Source organism: Myxocyprinus asiaticus, chromosome 30 (genome assembly GCF_019703515.2).
Source record: "Myxocyprinus asiaticus isolate MX2 ecotype Aquarium Trade chromosome 30, UBuf_Myxa_2, whole genome shotgun sequence".
Classification (NCBI taxonomy): Eukaryota; Metazoa; Chordata; class Actinopteri; order Cypriniformes; family Catostomidae; genus Myxocyprinus; species Myxocyprinus asiaticus.
The window spans coordinates 26,776,986-26,789,292 of record NC_059373.1 but is presented as its reverse complement, the minus strand read 5'-3'; the positions used below and the strand labels follow the sequence as shown (position 1 = coordinate 26,789,292).

At 37.3% G+C, this 12,307-nt stretch overlaps 1 protein-coding gene across 4 annotated transcripts in view; it reads right to left on the bottom strand.

The window, feature by feature from the left end:
* Positions 1 to 12,307, bottom strand: part of LOC127420648 (engulfment and cell motility protein 1) — a 150,625-nt gene that overhangs the window by 81,201 nt on the left and 57,117 nt on the right. For all 4 annotated transcript variants that reach the window (XR_007893842.1, XM_051663066.1, XM_051663067.1 and 1 more), the window contains exons 2-6: positions 8,062 to 8,193; positions 7,378 to 7,418; positions 7,166 to 7,238; positions 7,017 to 7,067; positions 3,654 to 3,823 (exon numbers count right to left, since the gene is read on the bottom strand). Coding sequence is in view for 3 of the 4 variants with exons in the window: in XM_051663066.1 (XP_051519026.1) it covers positions 3,654 to 3,823; positions 7,017 to 7,067; positions 7,166 to 7,238; positions 7,378 to 7,418; positions 8,062 to 8,139 (413 nt within the window). In the remaining variant the exon portion in view is untranslated. The remainder of the gene's footprint in view (positions 1 to 3,653; positions 3,824 to 7,016; positions 7,068 to 7,165; positions 7,239 to 7,377; positions 7,419 to 8,061; positions 8,194 to 12,307) is intronic.

Genomic DNA, 12,307 nt, shown 5'->3' with positions numbered 1-12,307 from the left:
GGCAAATTGTTGGCCAAATTGCCGTTATGTTGTGTCTTAGGGCAAATTGTTGGTCAAATTGCTGTGTTATGTTGTGTCTGAGGGCAAACTGTTGGCCAAATTGCTGTGTTATGTTGTGTCTGAGGGCAAACTGTTGGTCAAATTGCTGTGTTATGTTGTGTCTGAGGGCAAACTGTTGGCCAAATTGCTGTGTTATGTTGTGTCTGAGGGCAAATTTGTGGCCAAATTGCTATGTTGTGTCTGAGGGCAAATTGTTGGTATAATGGTTTTATGTTATGTTGTGTCTGAGGGCAAATTGTTGACCAAATTGTTATGTTGTGTCTGAGGGCAAATTGTTGTGTTATGTTGTGTTTGTGGGAAAACTGTTGGCCAAACTGTATAGTTATGTTGTGTTTGAGGGCAAATTGTTGGGCAAATTGTTGTTATGTTGTGTCTGAGGGCAAATTGTTATGTTGTTTGTGGGGAAATTGTTGGGGAAATTGTTGTGTTATGTTGTGTTTGTGGGCAAACTGTTGTGTTATGTTGTGTCTGAGGGCAAATTGTTGTGTTATGTTGTGTTTGAAGGCAAATTGTTGGCCAAATTCTTGGACAAATTGCTATGTTGTGTCTGAGGGCAAATTGTTGGTATAATGGTTTTATGTTATGTTGTGTCTGAGGGCAAATTGTTGGTATAATGGTTTTATGTTATGTTGTGTCTGAGGGCAAATTGTTGGTATAATGGTTTTATGTTATGTTGTGTCTGAGGGCAAATTGTTGACCAAACTGTTATGTTGTGTCTGAGGGCAAATTGTTGTGTTATGTTGTGTTTGTGGGCAAACTGTTGGCCAAACTGTAGAGTTATGTTGTGTTTGAGGGCAAATTGTTGGGCAAATTGTTGTTATGTTGTGTCTGAGGGCAAATTGTTGTTATATTGTTTGTGGGGAAATTGTTGGGAAAATTGTTGTGTTATGTTGTGTTTGTGGGCAAACTGTTGTGTTATGTTGTGTCTGAGGGCAAATTGTTGTGTTATGTTGTGTTTGTGTGCAAACTGTTGTGTTATATTTTGTTTGAGGGCAAACTGTTCGGCAAATTGTTGGGGAAATTGTTGTGTTATGTTGTGTTTGTGGGCAAATTGTTGTGTTATATTGTGTCTGAGGGCAAACTGTTGTGTTTTGTTGTGTTTGAGGGCAAACTATTAGGCAAACTCTTGGCAAATTGTTGTTGTGTTTGAGGGCAAATTGTTGGCCAAACTGTTGTGTTATGTTGTGTTTGAGGGCAAATTGTTAGGCAAACTCTTGGCAAATTGTTGTTGTGTTTGAGGGCAAATTGTTGGCCAAACTGTTGTGTTATGTTGTGTTTGAGGGCAAATTGTTAGGCAAACTCTTGGTAAATTGTTATGTTGTGTTTGAGGGCAAATTGTTAGGCAAACTCTTGGCAAATTGTTATGTTGTGTTTGAGGGCAAATTGTTAGGCAAACTCTTGGCAAATTGTTATGTTGTGTTTGAGGGCAAATTGTTGTGTTATGTTGTGTTTGTGTGCAAATTGTTGTGTTATATTGTGTTTGAGGGCAAACTGTTCAGCAAATTGTTATGTTGTGTTTGTGGGCAAATTGTTGGGCAAAATGTTGTGTTTGTGGGCAAATTGTTGGGCAGATTGTTGTGTTATATTGTGTTTGAGGGCAAACTGTTCAGCAAATTGTTATATTGTGTTTGTAGGCAAATTGTTGGGCAAAATGTTGTGTTATGTTGTGTTTGAGGGCAAATTGTTCAGCAAATTGTTTTATTGTGTTTGTGGGCAAATTGTTGGGCAAATTGTTATGTTATGTTGTGTTTGTGGGCAAATTGTTGTTATATTGTGTTTGAGGGCAAAATGTTCAGCAAATTGTTGTGTTTGTGGGCAAATTGTTGTGTTATGTTGTGTTTGTAGGCAAATTGTTGGGCAAAGTGTTGTGTTATGTTGTGTTTGTGGGCAAATTGTTGTGTTATATTGTGTTTGAGGGCAAACTGTTCAGCAAATTGTTATGTTGTGTTTGTGGGCAAATTGTTGGGCAAAATGTTGTGTTTGTGGGCAAATTGTTGGGCAAATTGTTGTGTTATATTGTGTTTGAGGGCAAACTGTTCAGCAAATTGTTATGTTGTGTTTGTGGGCAAATTGTTGGGCAAAATGTTGTGTTTGTGGGCAAATTGTTGGGCAAATTGTTGTGTTATATTGTATTTGAGGGCAAACTGTTCAGCAAATTGTTATGTTGTGTTTGTAGGCAAATTGTTGGGCAAAATGTTGTGTTATGTTGTGTTTGAGGGCAAATTGTTCAGCAAATTGTTTTATTGTGTTTGTGGGCAAATTGTTGGGCAAATTGTTATGTTATGTTGTGTTTGTGGGCAAATTGTTGTTATATTGTGTTTGAGGGCAAAATGTTCAGCAAATTGTTGTGTTTGTGGGCAAATTGTTGTGTTATGTTGTGTTTGTAGGCAAATTGTTGGGCAAAGTGTTGTGTTATGTTGTGTTTGTGGGCAAATTGTTGGGCAAAGTGTTGTGTTATTTTGTGTTTGTGGGCAAATTGTTGTGTTATGTTGTGTGTGTGGGCAAATTGTTGGGCAAACTGTTGTGTTATGTTGTGTTTGTGGGCAAATTGTTGGGAAAATTGTCATGTTATGTTGTGTTTGTGTGCAAATTTTTGGGCAAATTGTTGTGTTTTGTTGTGTTTGTGGGCAAATTGTTGGGTTATATAGTGTTTGAGGGAAAATTGTTGGGAAAATTGTTGTTATGGTGTATCTGTAGGCAAATGTTTGTGTTATGGTGTGTTTGAGGGCAAATTTATGTTGTGTCTGAGGGCAAATTGTGTTATGTTGCATCTGAAGGCACATTTTTGTATACAACATCTAGAATCTCATTAGCTGGGTTTCCATCCATTTATTTTTAGATGCATTTTGGGATATCGCATAAAAACAACTGGTTGGAAACCCGAAGATGTGAATAAAATCTCCAAAATACTTGCTTGAGGGATACATTTTTTATTCAATAAGAAGAAATGCGCACAAACGATGATGGAACATTTTTTACTGTATAAACTCTTATTGAATTTTTTATGAATACAAGATGCGCATCAGAAAACAGGTGACTTAATAACTTGTTTATAATTGGACTAACCAGTGGACCAATCATTGCAAAGAGTTTGCAGAGCAAATAAGTCAAATACAAACTTGAACTCTGCAGAAAAGCAAGTTGATTGACACTTTAGAAAAATATCTTATTGATCTGCACGGTAAAGACATAAGGAAGGAGGAACGCATACACATATCGCTCCCAGAACTGTGTGACGTGCTGTCTCTCCCAGACATGAGATAATGTTCTTATGTGTTTTGTCTGTGTGCTCTAAACCATGAGTATTTTATTAATAAAACAGTCACAGTGGCTACAATTTCTCCGGAAGTGAACATTTTGTTCTTTTAAACACATGGGATGAAAACACGGCATTATTCGAAACATGGCTACCTAAATGTTTAAACAAACGGAGTACAGTGCAAGTCATTGGCCCTTCTTTTTAACAGTATATTCAGACTATAACTGTCTTAGCCCTGCTAACAGGACAAACCAACAAGTGAACACCAAGAGCATCTAGATGAAAAACAGATAGGAAGAAAGGCAGCCAGAAAAAAGATGAAAAAGTGACTTACTCTGTTCCGCTCTCCACCATCTGTGTGAGCAGCGAGATGCCATCGAGGTTGATGAACTCCTGAGCGAAGGTGATGTCTCGTGAAGAGTTGGCCAGATCCTTTAGAGCGTCCAGCTTCATGTCCATGCTGGAGGACTGGATACGCTCGTGGAGCTGCTGGGCCATCTGGGCCTGTTTCCATGGCCACAGAAGAGGCGTGTTAATGGGCGGGTGACAGATCATCATGTAGAAGGTCAGGCCTTTAATCGCTCGACTCAAGGAAGTAGGCGAGACAGCACTTCTCTAAATCACTGGCTCACTGAATCCAAAATGATTCCCTCATTACTGAGTATTAAGCTTGAAAGTGTAGAATGATTTTACATACTTAAAGGGATAGTTCACCCAAAAACAAATATTCTAACATCATCAACTCACTCTCATGTTGTTCCAAACCTGTATGGCTTACTTTCTTCCATGAACACAAAAGGAGATGTTCAGTCACCATTCACATTTGGAAAAAAGAGAAACATCAACATTTTTCAAAATTGTGTTCACAAGTGAGCTGTGTTTGAAATGACATGAGAATGAGTAAATGATGACAGAACTTTCATTTTTGGGTGAACTACCCCTTTAATAGTGACTTATTTATCCTTTAGGGTTTTAGATCAATGTCTTATGTATAATTTCATTGTACATGACCAATAATACATTCTTCTGTACATTTAGTTCTTATAAATGTAAAGTTACTTCCCTTCAGGACTGTTTTATTTCTATTTTGTTCTCTTCCCTGAAAACTTTGTATATGCATGAATAATTGCATTCTCTCAAAGAAATACCTTGATTACACCAATGTAAACTTTATAATAAATAGTTCACCCAAATAAGAAAATTCTGGTCATCATTTACCCACCCTCATGTTTTTCCAAAAACATAAAGCAGACTTTTCCATTTAATGAAAGTGATATAGTGAAAGTGAATGGGGACTGGGTGTGTCAAGCTCCAAAATGACAAAAAGCACCCTAAAAGTACAGTTGTGCTCAAAAGTTTGCATACCCTGGAAGAAATTGTGAAACTTTGGCATTGATTTTGAAAATATGACTGATCATGCAAAAAAAACAGTCTTTTCTTTAAGGATAGTGATCATATGAAGCCATTTATTATCACATAGTTGTTTGGCTCCTTTTTAAATCATAATGGTAACAGAAATCACCCAAATGGCCCTGATCAAAAGTTTACATACCCTTGAATGTTTGGCCTTGTTACAGACACACAAGGTGACACACACTGGTTTAAATGGCAATTAAAGGTTAATTTCCCACACCTGTGGTTTTTTAAATTGCAATTAGTGTCTGTGTATAAATAGTCAATGAGTTTGTTAGCTCTCATGTGGATGCACTGAGCAGGCTAGATACTGAGCCATGGGGAGCAGAAAAGAACTGTCAAAAGACCTGCGTAACAAGGTAATGGAACTTTATAAAGATGGAATGGATATTTTGATCAGGGCCATTTGGGGGATTTCTGTTACCATTATGATTTAAAAAGGAGCCAAACAACTATGTAATAATAAATGGCTTCATATGATCACTATCCTTAAATAAAATACTTTTTTTGCATGATCAGTCATTTTCAAAATCAATGCCAAAATTTCACAATTTCTGCCAGGGTATGCAAACTTTTGAGCACAACTGTATAATACAAAATAGCCCATATTCGCTACATTCCAAGTCTTCAGATAGCTTTCTGTAAGGATCAGTCCAAAATTAAGTCACTATTCACTGATAATCTTCACCTCCCATTTTTTTTAAACTTGGTGTGTCAGTTACGAGACATATGAGAAGCCAATGCTGTGTCAGTAGCTGGGTTTCCATACACGTATTTTTATTCGCATTTTCTGATATCGCATCAAAACTACTTGATGGAAACACCAAGATGAGAATAAAATGTCCAAAATGCAAAAAACAAAACAAAACAACAACAACAAAAAAAAAAAACATATACGCTCGCTTGAGGTGGATACATTTTTATTCGATAAGATGAAATATGCATAAACTGTGATGTAAACACATTTACCAAATAAACTCTTATTGAATTTATAAGGAATACAAGATGTGCATAAAAAAAACTCATGTCACTGAATAACTCGTTCATAACTGGGCTAACCAGTGGACCAATCATTGCATCTGAAATGTTGTTCTGGTCATCCTGAAATAATGGTGTCTAGAAAATTCAAGGCCTGCAAAGAGCATGTAGAGCAAATAAGTCAAATACAAACTTGAACTGTGCTGAAGAGCAGGTTGATTGACACTTTTGAAAAATAACTTCTTGATCTGCACGGTAAAGACATAAGGAAGGAGGAACGCACACACATAGTGCTCCCAGAACTGTGTCACATGCTGTCGCTCCCAGACATGAAATAATGTTCTTAAGTGTTTTGTCTGTGTGCTCTAAACTGTGAGTATTTTATTCATAAAACAGTCACAGTGGCTACAATTTCTACGGAAGTGGTGATTTTGTTCTTTTGTACACAAGGAATGGAAAGGCGGCTTTATTAGCACATTGTTTTTTGCAATATCATGTTTTTTTGCATAAATTAAATTAACAATTTGGATGGAAACATAGCTACTGATGTCAAACCTGGTGCATGACTCTTAATGCATCAAGTTTGAATATGACTTGAGAGCTATAGCAGAGATGAAGATTATCAGTGAATAACAATTTCAATTTAAGTCTGTTCCTTACACAATGCTATCATATGACTTTAGAAGACTTGGAATAAAACACGCGAGTTGTATGGACTACTTTCATGGTGTTTTATGAAGCTTGACAGCCCTAATCACCATATGATTTCATTGTATGGAAAAAGAATGTGAACATTCTGCTAGACCTCTCCTTTTGTGTTCCACAGAAGAAAGAAAATCATACGGGTTTGTTGTTCTAATGACAGAATTTTTTTTGGGTGAACTACTTCCTATAAAAACCAGTCATGCCTAGTGCAAGAATGTGTGGTGCAAGGAGAAACAGGAATTGTTGTCATTATGCTGGAGGGGACCGTTTCAAATGTCACAGACATCAGCTTTAAATATCATCATTCTCAAGCTGCAAATTCAGATGGGTCATCTGAAAGCCACTTCCACAGATATCTCTTCTTAAAAGAATGAAAATAATGACAGCTAGACACATTTCTGTCTTGACAGGTCATGCAAGAATGTCTCTCAGCTGCTGACACTAGGAAGCTTTAGTAATGTAACCTTTCACCCCTCATATTTGAAGGATTACAGGACCCAGATGTAGTAGGAGGGACATCAAGGGATAAGGTCAGGTCCTTCCCTCTGATAAAGCCCTCAGAGACATGAGTTAAAAAAATAACCTCAAATTTGCTACTCACAGCAGATGTAGTAAGCCGCAGGATGGAGCCGTTTTTGATGTTGTTGCGATTCTGGATAAAAATAAAAGAGAAGAGGTATTGGGACGAGGTATCTTTTGAAATTAGCTTAGCAATGCTGGGTGTTTTTGAAATGTAGTGTCGTATTAAACCTTTTCAGTGATGTAGAAATTGGTGGAGTCTGCGTTCTGTAGGGCATAGGTTTCAGGGTTCGGCAAGTTCCACCTAGTGAGAGGGGATTCAGAGAAACATCAGAGATTGCTATTTGATGATGTCCATTGCCATGTAACTTAAAAAACAAATACAAAATAATTCCAGCATAAAGCAGAAAATTAGAAAGGTTTGTAAAAATCATGTTACTTACCCCTCACAGACTTCTTTAATTATGGCTGAGAGAGGCTTTTTCTGCAAAACAAAGCATAAGACTTATTCTTCTAGTCCAGGAACTGATATTCTACCATTTTTTTTTTTTTTTTTGTCCCGAATGTCCTTACAGCAAATACACAGACTTCATATCCAACAACATTGTCACATTCCCATCAGGACAAATATTAAGCATATGCCATGTGACAAAATATTGGGTCAAATGTCAAAGTCAAGAGGTATTCACTTAAAGAGAGGAGGAAAATAGAAATAAAGAAAATAAGCAGCAAAGAGCAAAATGAATAAGGACGAATTTCAGTCGATAATGCATAACCAGAAGATCATCACAGTAACAAGGATTTCCAAATTGATAACTTTAAAGCTCAAATAACACAATATTCAGTATAAAGAAAAATGTATATAAATGCTTCAACAAAAAAACATTAATTTCACGTTTTTGCTTTTAAACCCTCTTTTAAAATTTCATTGTAAGAGCTTTACTGTAAACACAATATTGATTTGTTAAGAATAAGTCCAAATTATTCTCTGTGATAATTGACAGCATGCCGCAGATGATGTTTACAGAGCCTAACTTGTATTTTACCCAAAACATTGTTCCATGCAGCAGGTGCGCAGTCACAGGCATAAGCACAGCCCCATTCTCTGTTCTGCTAAAGGCACTAACCTGGTCTATCTCCATGAGTTTGGGAAAGGCCCCCGGCCACTCGATGGCCACCTTCAAGATGTCTGCTGGGGGCGGCATGACTGCGCTGATGGAGGGTGCGGCCTCTTACTGCTGCCTGGCTCTCATCCAAGCCTATAGAGGGAGATAGAGAGGGTCATATTACGCATACTAATTAATCAAACACATCCTCTCTTTTAGAAAACTGTTTAAGAATATAGTAACATTGCATCCAACTGAGCAAAAGAGATGAAAGACCATTAAATAAATGCTTGACTATTATTGAGACACAGAATTGGAACACATTTCATTCATAAAGTTGTAAATACTAAATACTGAACAGTTGATGATAGGCAAATGTGGACAGTCATATGTTAATATATAAATGTTGTGGTATCATAAACCATCGTGATTTGACAAATTTTGCTTAATGACTCGTTTTTGCAGCTTAAGAGTTAAGAGTATGTCTACATTACACATCAAAAGGATCAGCGTAACAGTGAGACCGTGGAAAGCAAACTACCTATGAAGCACATTAACAATTAAGGCCATTTGCACGTTAAAGACAGACTTTTTCTATATAGCTGACAGCGTGTTGTCAAACTAACAGAAGAAAATCCCAAAACCTTTAATTAAATATCTAAATATTTGATTAATAACTTTGTCTTTAATACCATTAAATGCAAGCACAATAAAAAGTTAATCCTTGCTTTGAAAAGGTAAGATGATCCAAAAAAGAGAAAGTGACATCCACTAAAGCCCTGAATAAATCTTTCAGTACTTCTGGCAGTTAAAATAGCACAGCTCATCTTTGGTGCTTGTGGATAAACCCTGTTACATTTTTAATCCCTCCTTCCATAATGCATGGGGATGATTCTTGGAGGGAAAACAACACACGCAGCCTGTGAAACAAGCATTCATTCAAGCCATTCAAACAAGCTGTCATGTCACTCGCCTGCCGTGACTCATCCCATAATACTCTCACAGACACTACTCAGGCTCTGTTGCTATGGCAGCTGATCCATTAGAAGTTGCATCTTTACAGGGCGGTTCTCTTGGAAATGTTTGTTTCATTTCTTGTAGGATGTTTCCGTATTAAAAATGTCAAAATGTCTTATGACAGAATAAGTCAATAAGTTTTTCAAATAGACAGAATATCTACACACATTCAAACAGTTTAGAATTTTTAGAACATTTATTGAGGAACTGCTAAGGCATCGGAGCATCATAGAGGCTTTGGGATGGGCTCTTTTGACCCGTAAGCACTAGCATCAACCACGCAGAGCACCTTTCAAATTGCATAGCAGCATGCTAAAAGCCATAACACCTTAGAAACCACATAGCAACACCCTGGAATCCACCCACAACATCCTAGCTTTGCAGCGTAAAGTTTTTCACTGATGAGCACCACTTAGTCTACATTTTCTGAAGAAAATGTAAAAATCTAGTTATTTTATGATCATCTGAGAGATCAGAATTGAGATTTGAAACACTTAACACACACACACACATTGTGAGGAGTCAGAAATGGGCAACTTTTGTCCACATGAGCACAAGATACCATTTTTTCCCCTACTAACAGATGAGTCTGAGTCCCCTATGGGCATACTTCACAGTGCATACTAAAGAGGGCTTAGAATAACTTTAGTGTCTCATGTGGATATGACCTTCTTCACATGAATGCAGATGTATGAAGAACCCTTGTGGGCAAACATAGGAATAAATGAAACTTAATTGGAGAAATCAGAGTGTTTTGTGTGTGTGGGAGGATTTGGGTGGTTTACGAGGACATTTTTTTGAAGTTATAAACTGGTAATTACAAGGGTATTATGCTATAAATGTGGATTATGAGGACATTTTTAGTGTCCCCATAATTCAAATCGCTTAAACGATGTTTTTCTTTTCGTGAGGGTTAGGTTTAGGGTTAGGGTTACAGAATATAATATATAGTTTGTACAGTATAAAAATCATTATGTGTCTATGCAGAATCCTCATAAGGATAGCCGCACCAACATATGTGTGTGTGTGTGTGTGTGTGTGTGTGTGTGTGTGTGTGCGTGCGTGCGTGCGTGCGTGCGTGTAAGCAAAAGCAATCATTCGCCATGAGCAGTCAGTCTGTACCACTGACATCACTCAATGCCGAGGCAACAAATGATATACACTGTCACTGAAATATGAAGGTTACTGTTGAACAGACCTGAAAATGCTGTCACCACTATGTCGGGCATTCACATCCATTTTCTGTTCGAAGCAACAAGTCAAAAACATGTCAGGATCTCATGGTAACTGAAGCAGGGATGTGTTAGATTTGAGGCCTGCTTTCCTGATAATTGCAGGAGACACATCTTGCAGTTATTGATTTTATTTCCCTGGAGGCAGACTTGCAGGAACGGTTCATTCTAAACAGCAGACAGTAAAAACTCTTAAGCTGCCATGGGAGTCTGTCTTAGGAAAGGTGTGTGTGCTGTCTGTAACAGTTTTCTGAGCCTGAGCTGTAATTGTGCACTAGTTCATCAAATTATCACTCATCTGTAATGTCATTCAATCAACAATAAAAAAATACATATACATATATATATATATATATATATATATATATATATTTGGCTGAACTTGATTCAATCATGGACAGTGGTTCCACATGTTTGAAATTAGCTTTCTTAAGTTAAAATTACAATCTAACTGAATCAAGTAAACTCAACAAAATTTTACATGTCAAAATAACTCAAATGAAACACTTATTGATATGCTAGCAAGTGACAGGAAATGTTAGCATGCTAAACACATGCTGGTGGAGAAGCACTAATGAGTGCAACTTGCTATAGTTAGCACAGCAATTGCTATATGTATAAAGCAATATGTAGAGTCTTTAAAATGTTTTGGTCCTGAACACAAGCTGAGCACAAGCTCCACTCTTCAACATGATGGTAACCCCCAAAACTACAACATAACAGAGATTCTTCTAAATCTCACCATATAAAAACATTAGACACTCAAGTCTTCCGTTTATATTCATCTTGCACAAATACACATAAAATCACACTTAATTGTAACAGTGACTCTCCCTGTCGAGTTCCATGCAAAGCCTGCTGGGAACTAGAAATCCTCTGCCAGTCTCAGTTAACCAAACTAAAAATATTCATGTTGTCCTAACGCAAATGGATTAAGTAAATATGACAAAAAAAAAAAAAAAAAAAATTGTTGAATCAACTAAATCAATTTAAGTTTCCTGGTTACATTAATGTTTTGAATAAAATGAACATGAGAGGATTGAGTAAAACTGCCGATAGTGAAAGTTCATTTTTTGAGAGTGTAAGGATGTACAGGGTGAGCTAACTTAAAGTTCTTATTAATTTTTTACAGTATGGAAAAGAGATGCACATTCTGCTACAGATTTTTATGTTTTTTTTTGTAATCCAAAGAAGAAAGTTCGATTAGTACTGGAGCGGCATGACAGAATTTTCACTTGTGGTGAACAAGTGAATTAGGAAGTTTGGAATGAACCGCCACATCCTCACATGGTTCTACACCAGCACTGTAGAGAGCATCCTGACTGGCTGCATCTCCGCCTGGTACGGCAATAGTACTGCCCACAACCACAAAGCCCTGCAAAGGGTAGTGCGAACTGCCAGACACATCATAGGAGGTGAGCTTCCCTCCCTCCAGGAAATATATACCAGGCGGTGTGTGAAAAAAGCTCGGAGGATCATCAGAGACTCCAGCCACCCGAGCCATGGGCTGTTCTCACTGCTACCATCAGGCAGGCGGTATCGCACCATCAGGACCTGCACCAGCCGACTACATGACAGCTTCTTCCCCCAAGCAATCAGACTTCTGAACTCTTGATCTCTCACGATCAATATACATCAGCACTGCACTTTATTACTCTTATATCTCACACCGGACTGTCATAAATTATATTCTCTCTTAACAACACACTGGCAACTGACTATCAACCGACAGCCTGAATGTCAATACAGTACAATACAACCTACTGTATATTTTATATATACTATATATACTTTTTTTTTTATTGTATAATGTGTATTCTATATTGTGTGGATTGTATACTGTACATTGTATGTTATTATCTGTATATTGTGTTGTGTGTAATTATGTGTATATTAGATTTTAAATTGTGTTGTGTTAATCTGATGTTTATTGTAAATTGGTATATGTCTCATCACTGTCACGACTGCTATGTTGCTCGGAATTGCACCCAAGAATTTCACACACTATTGCGCTTGTG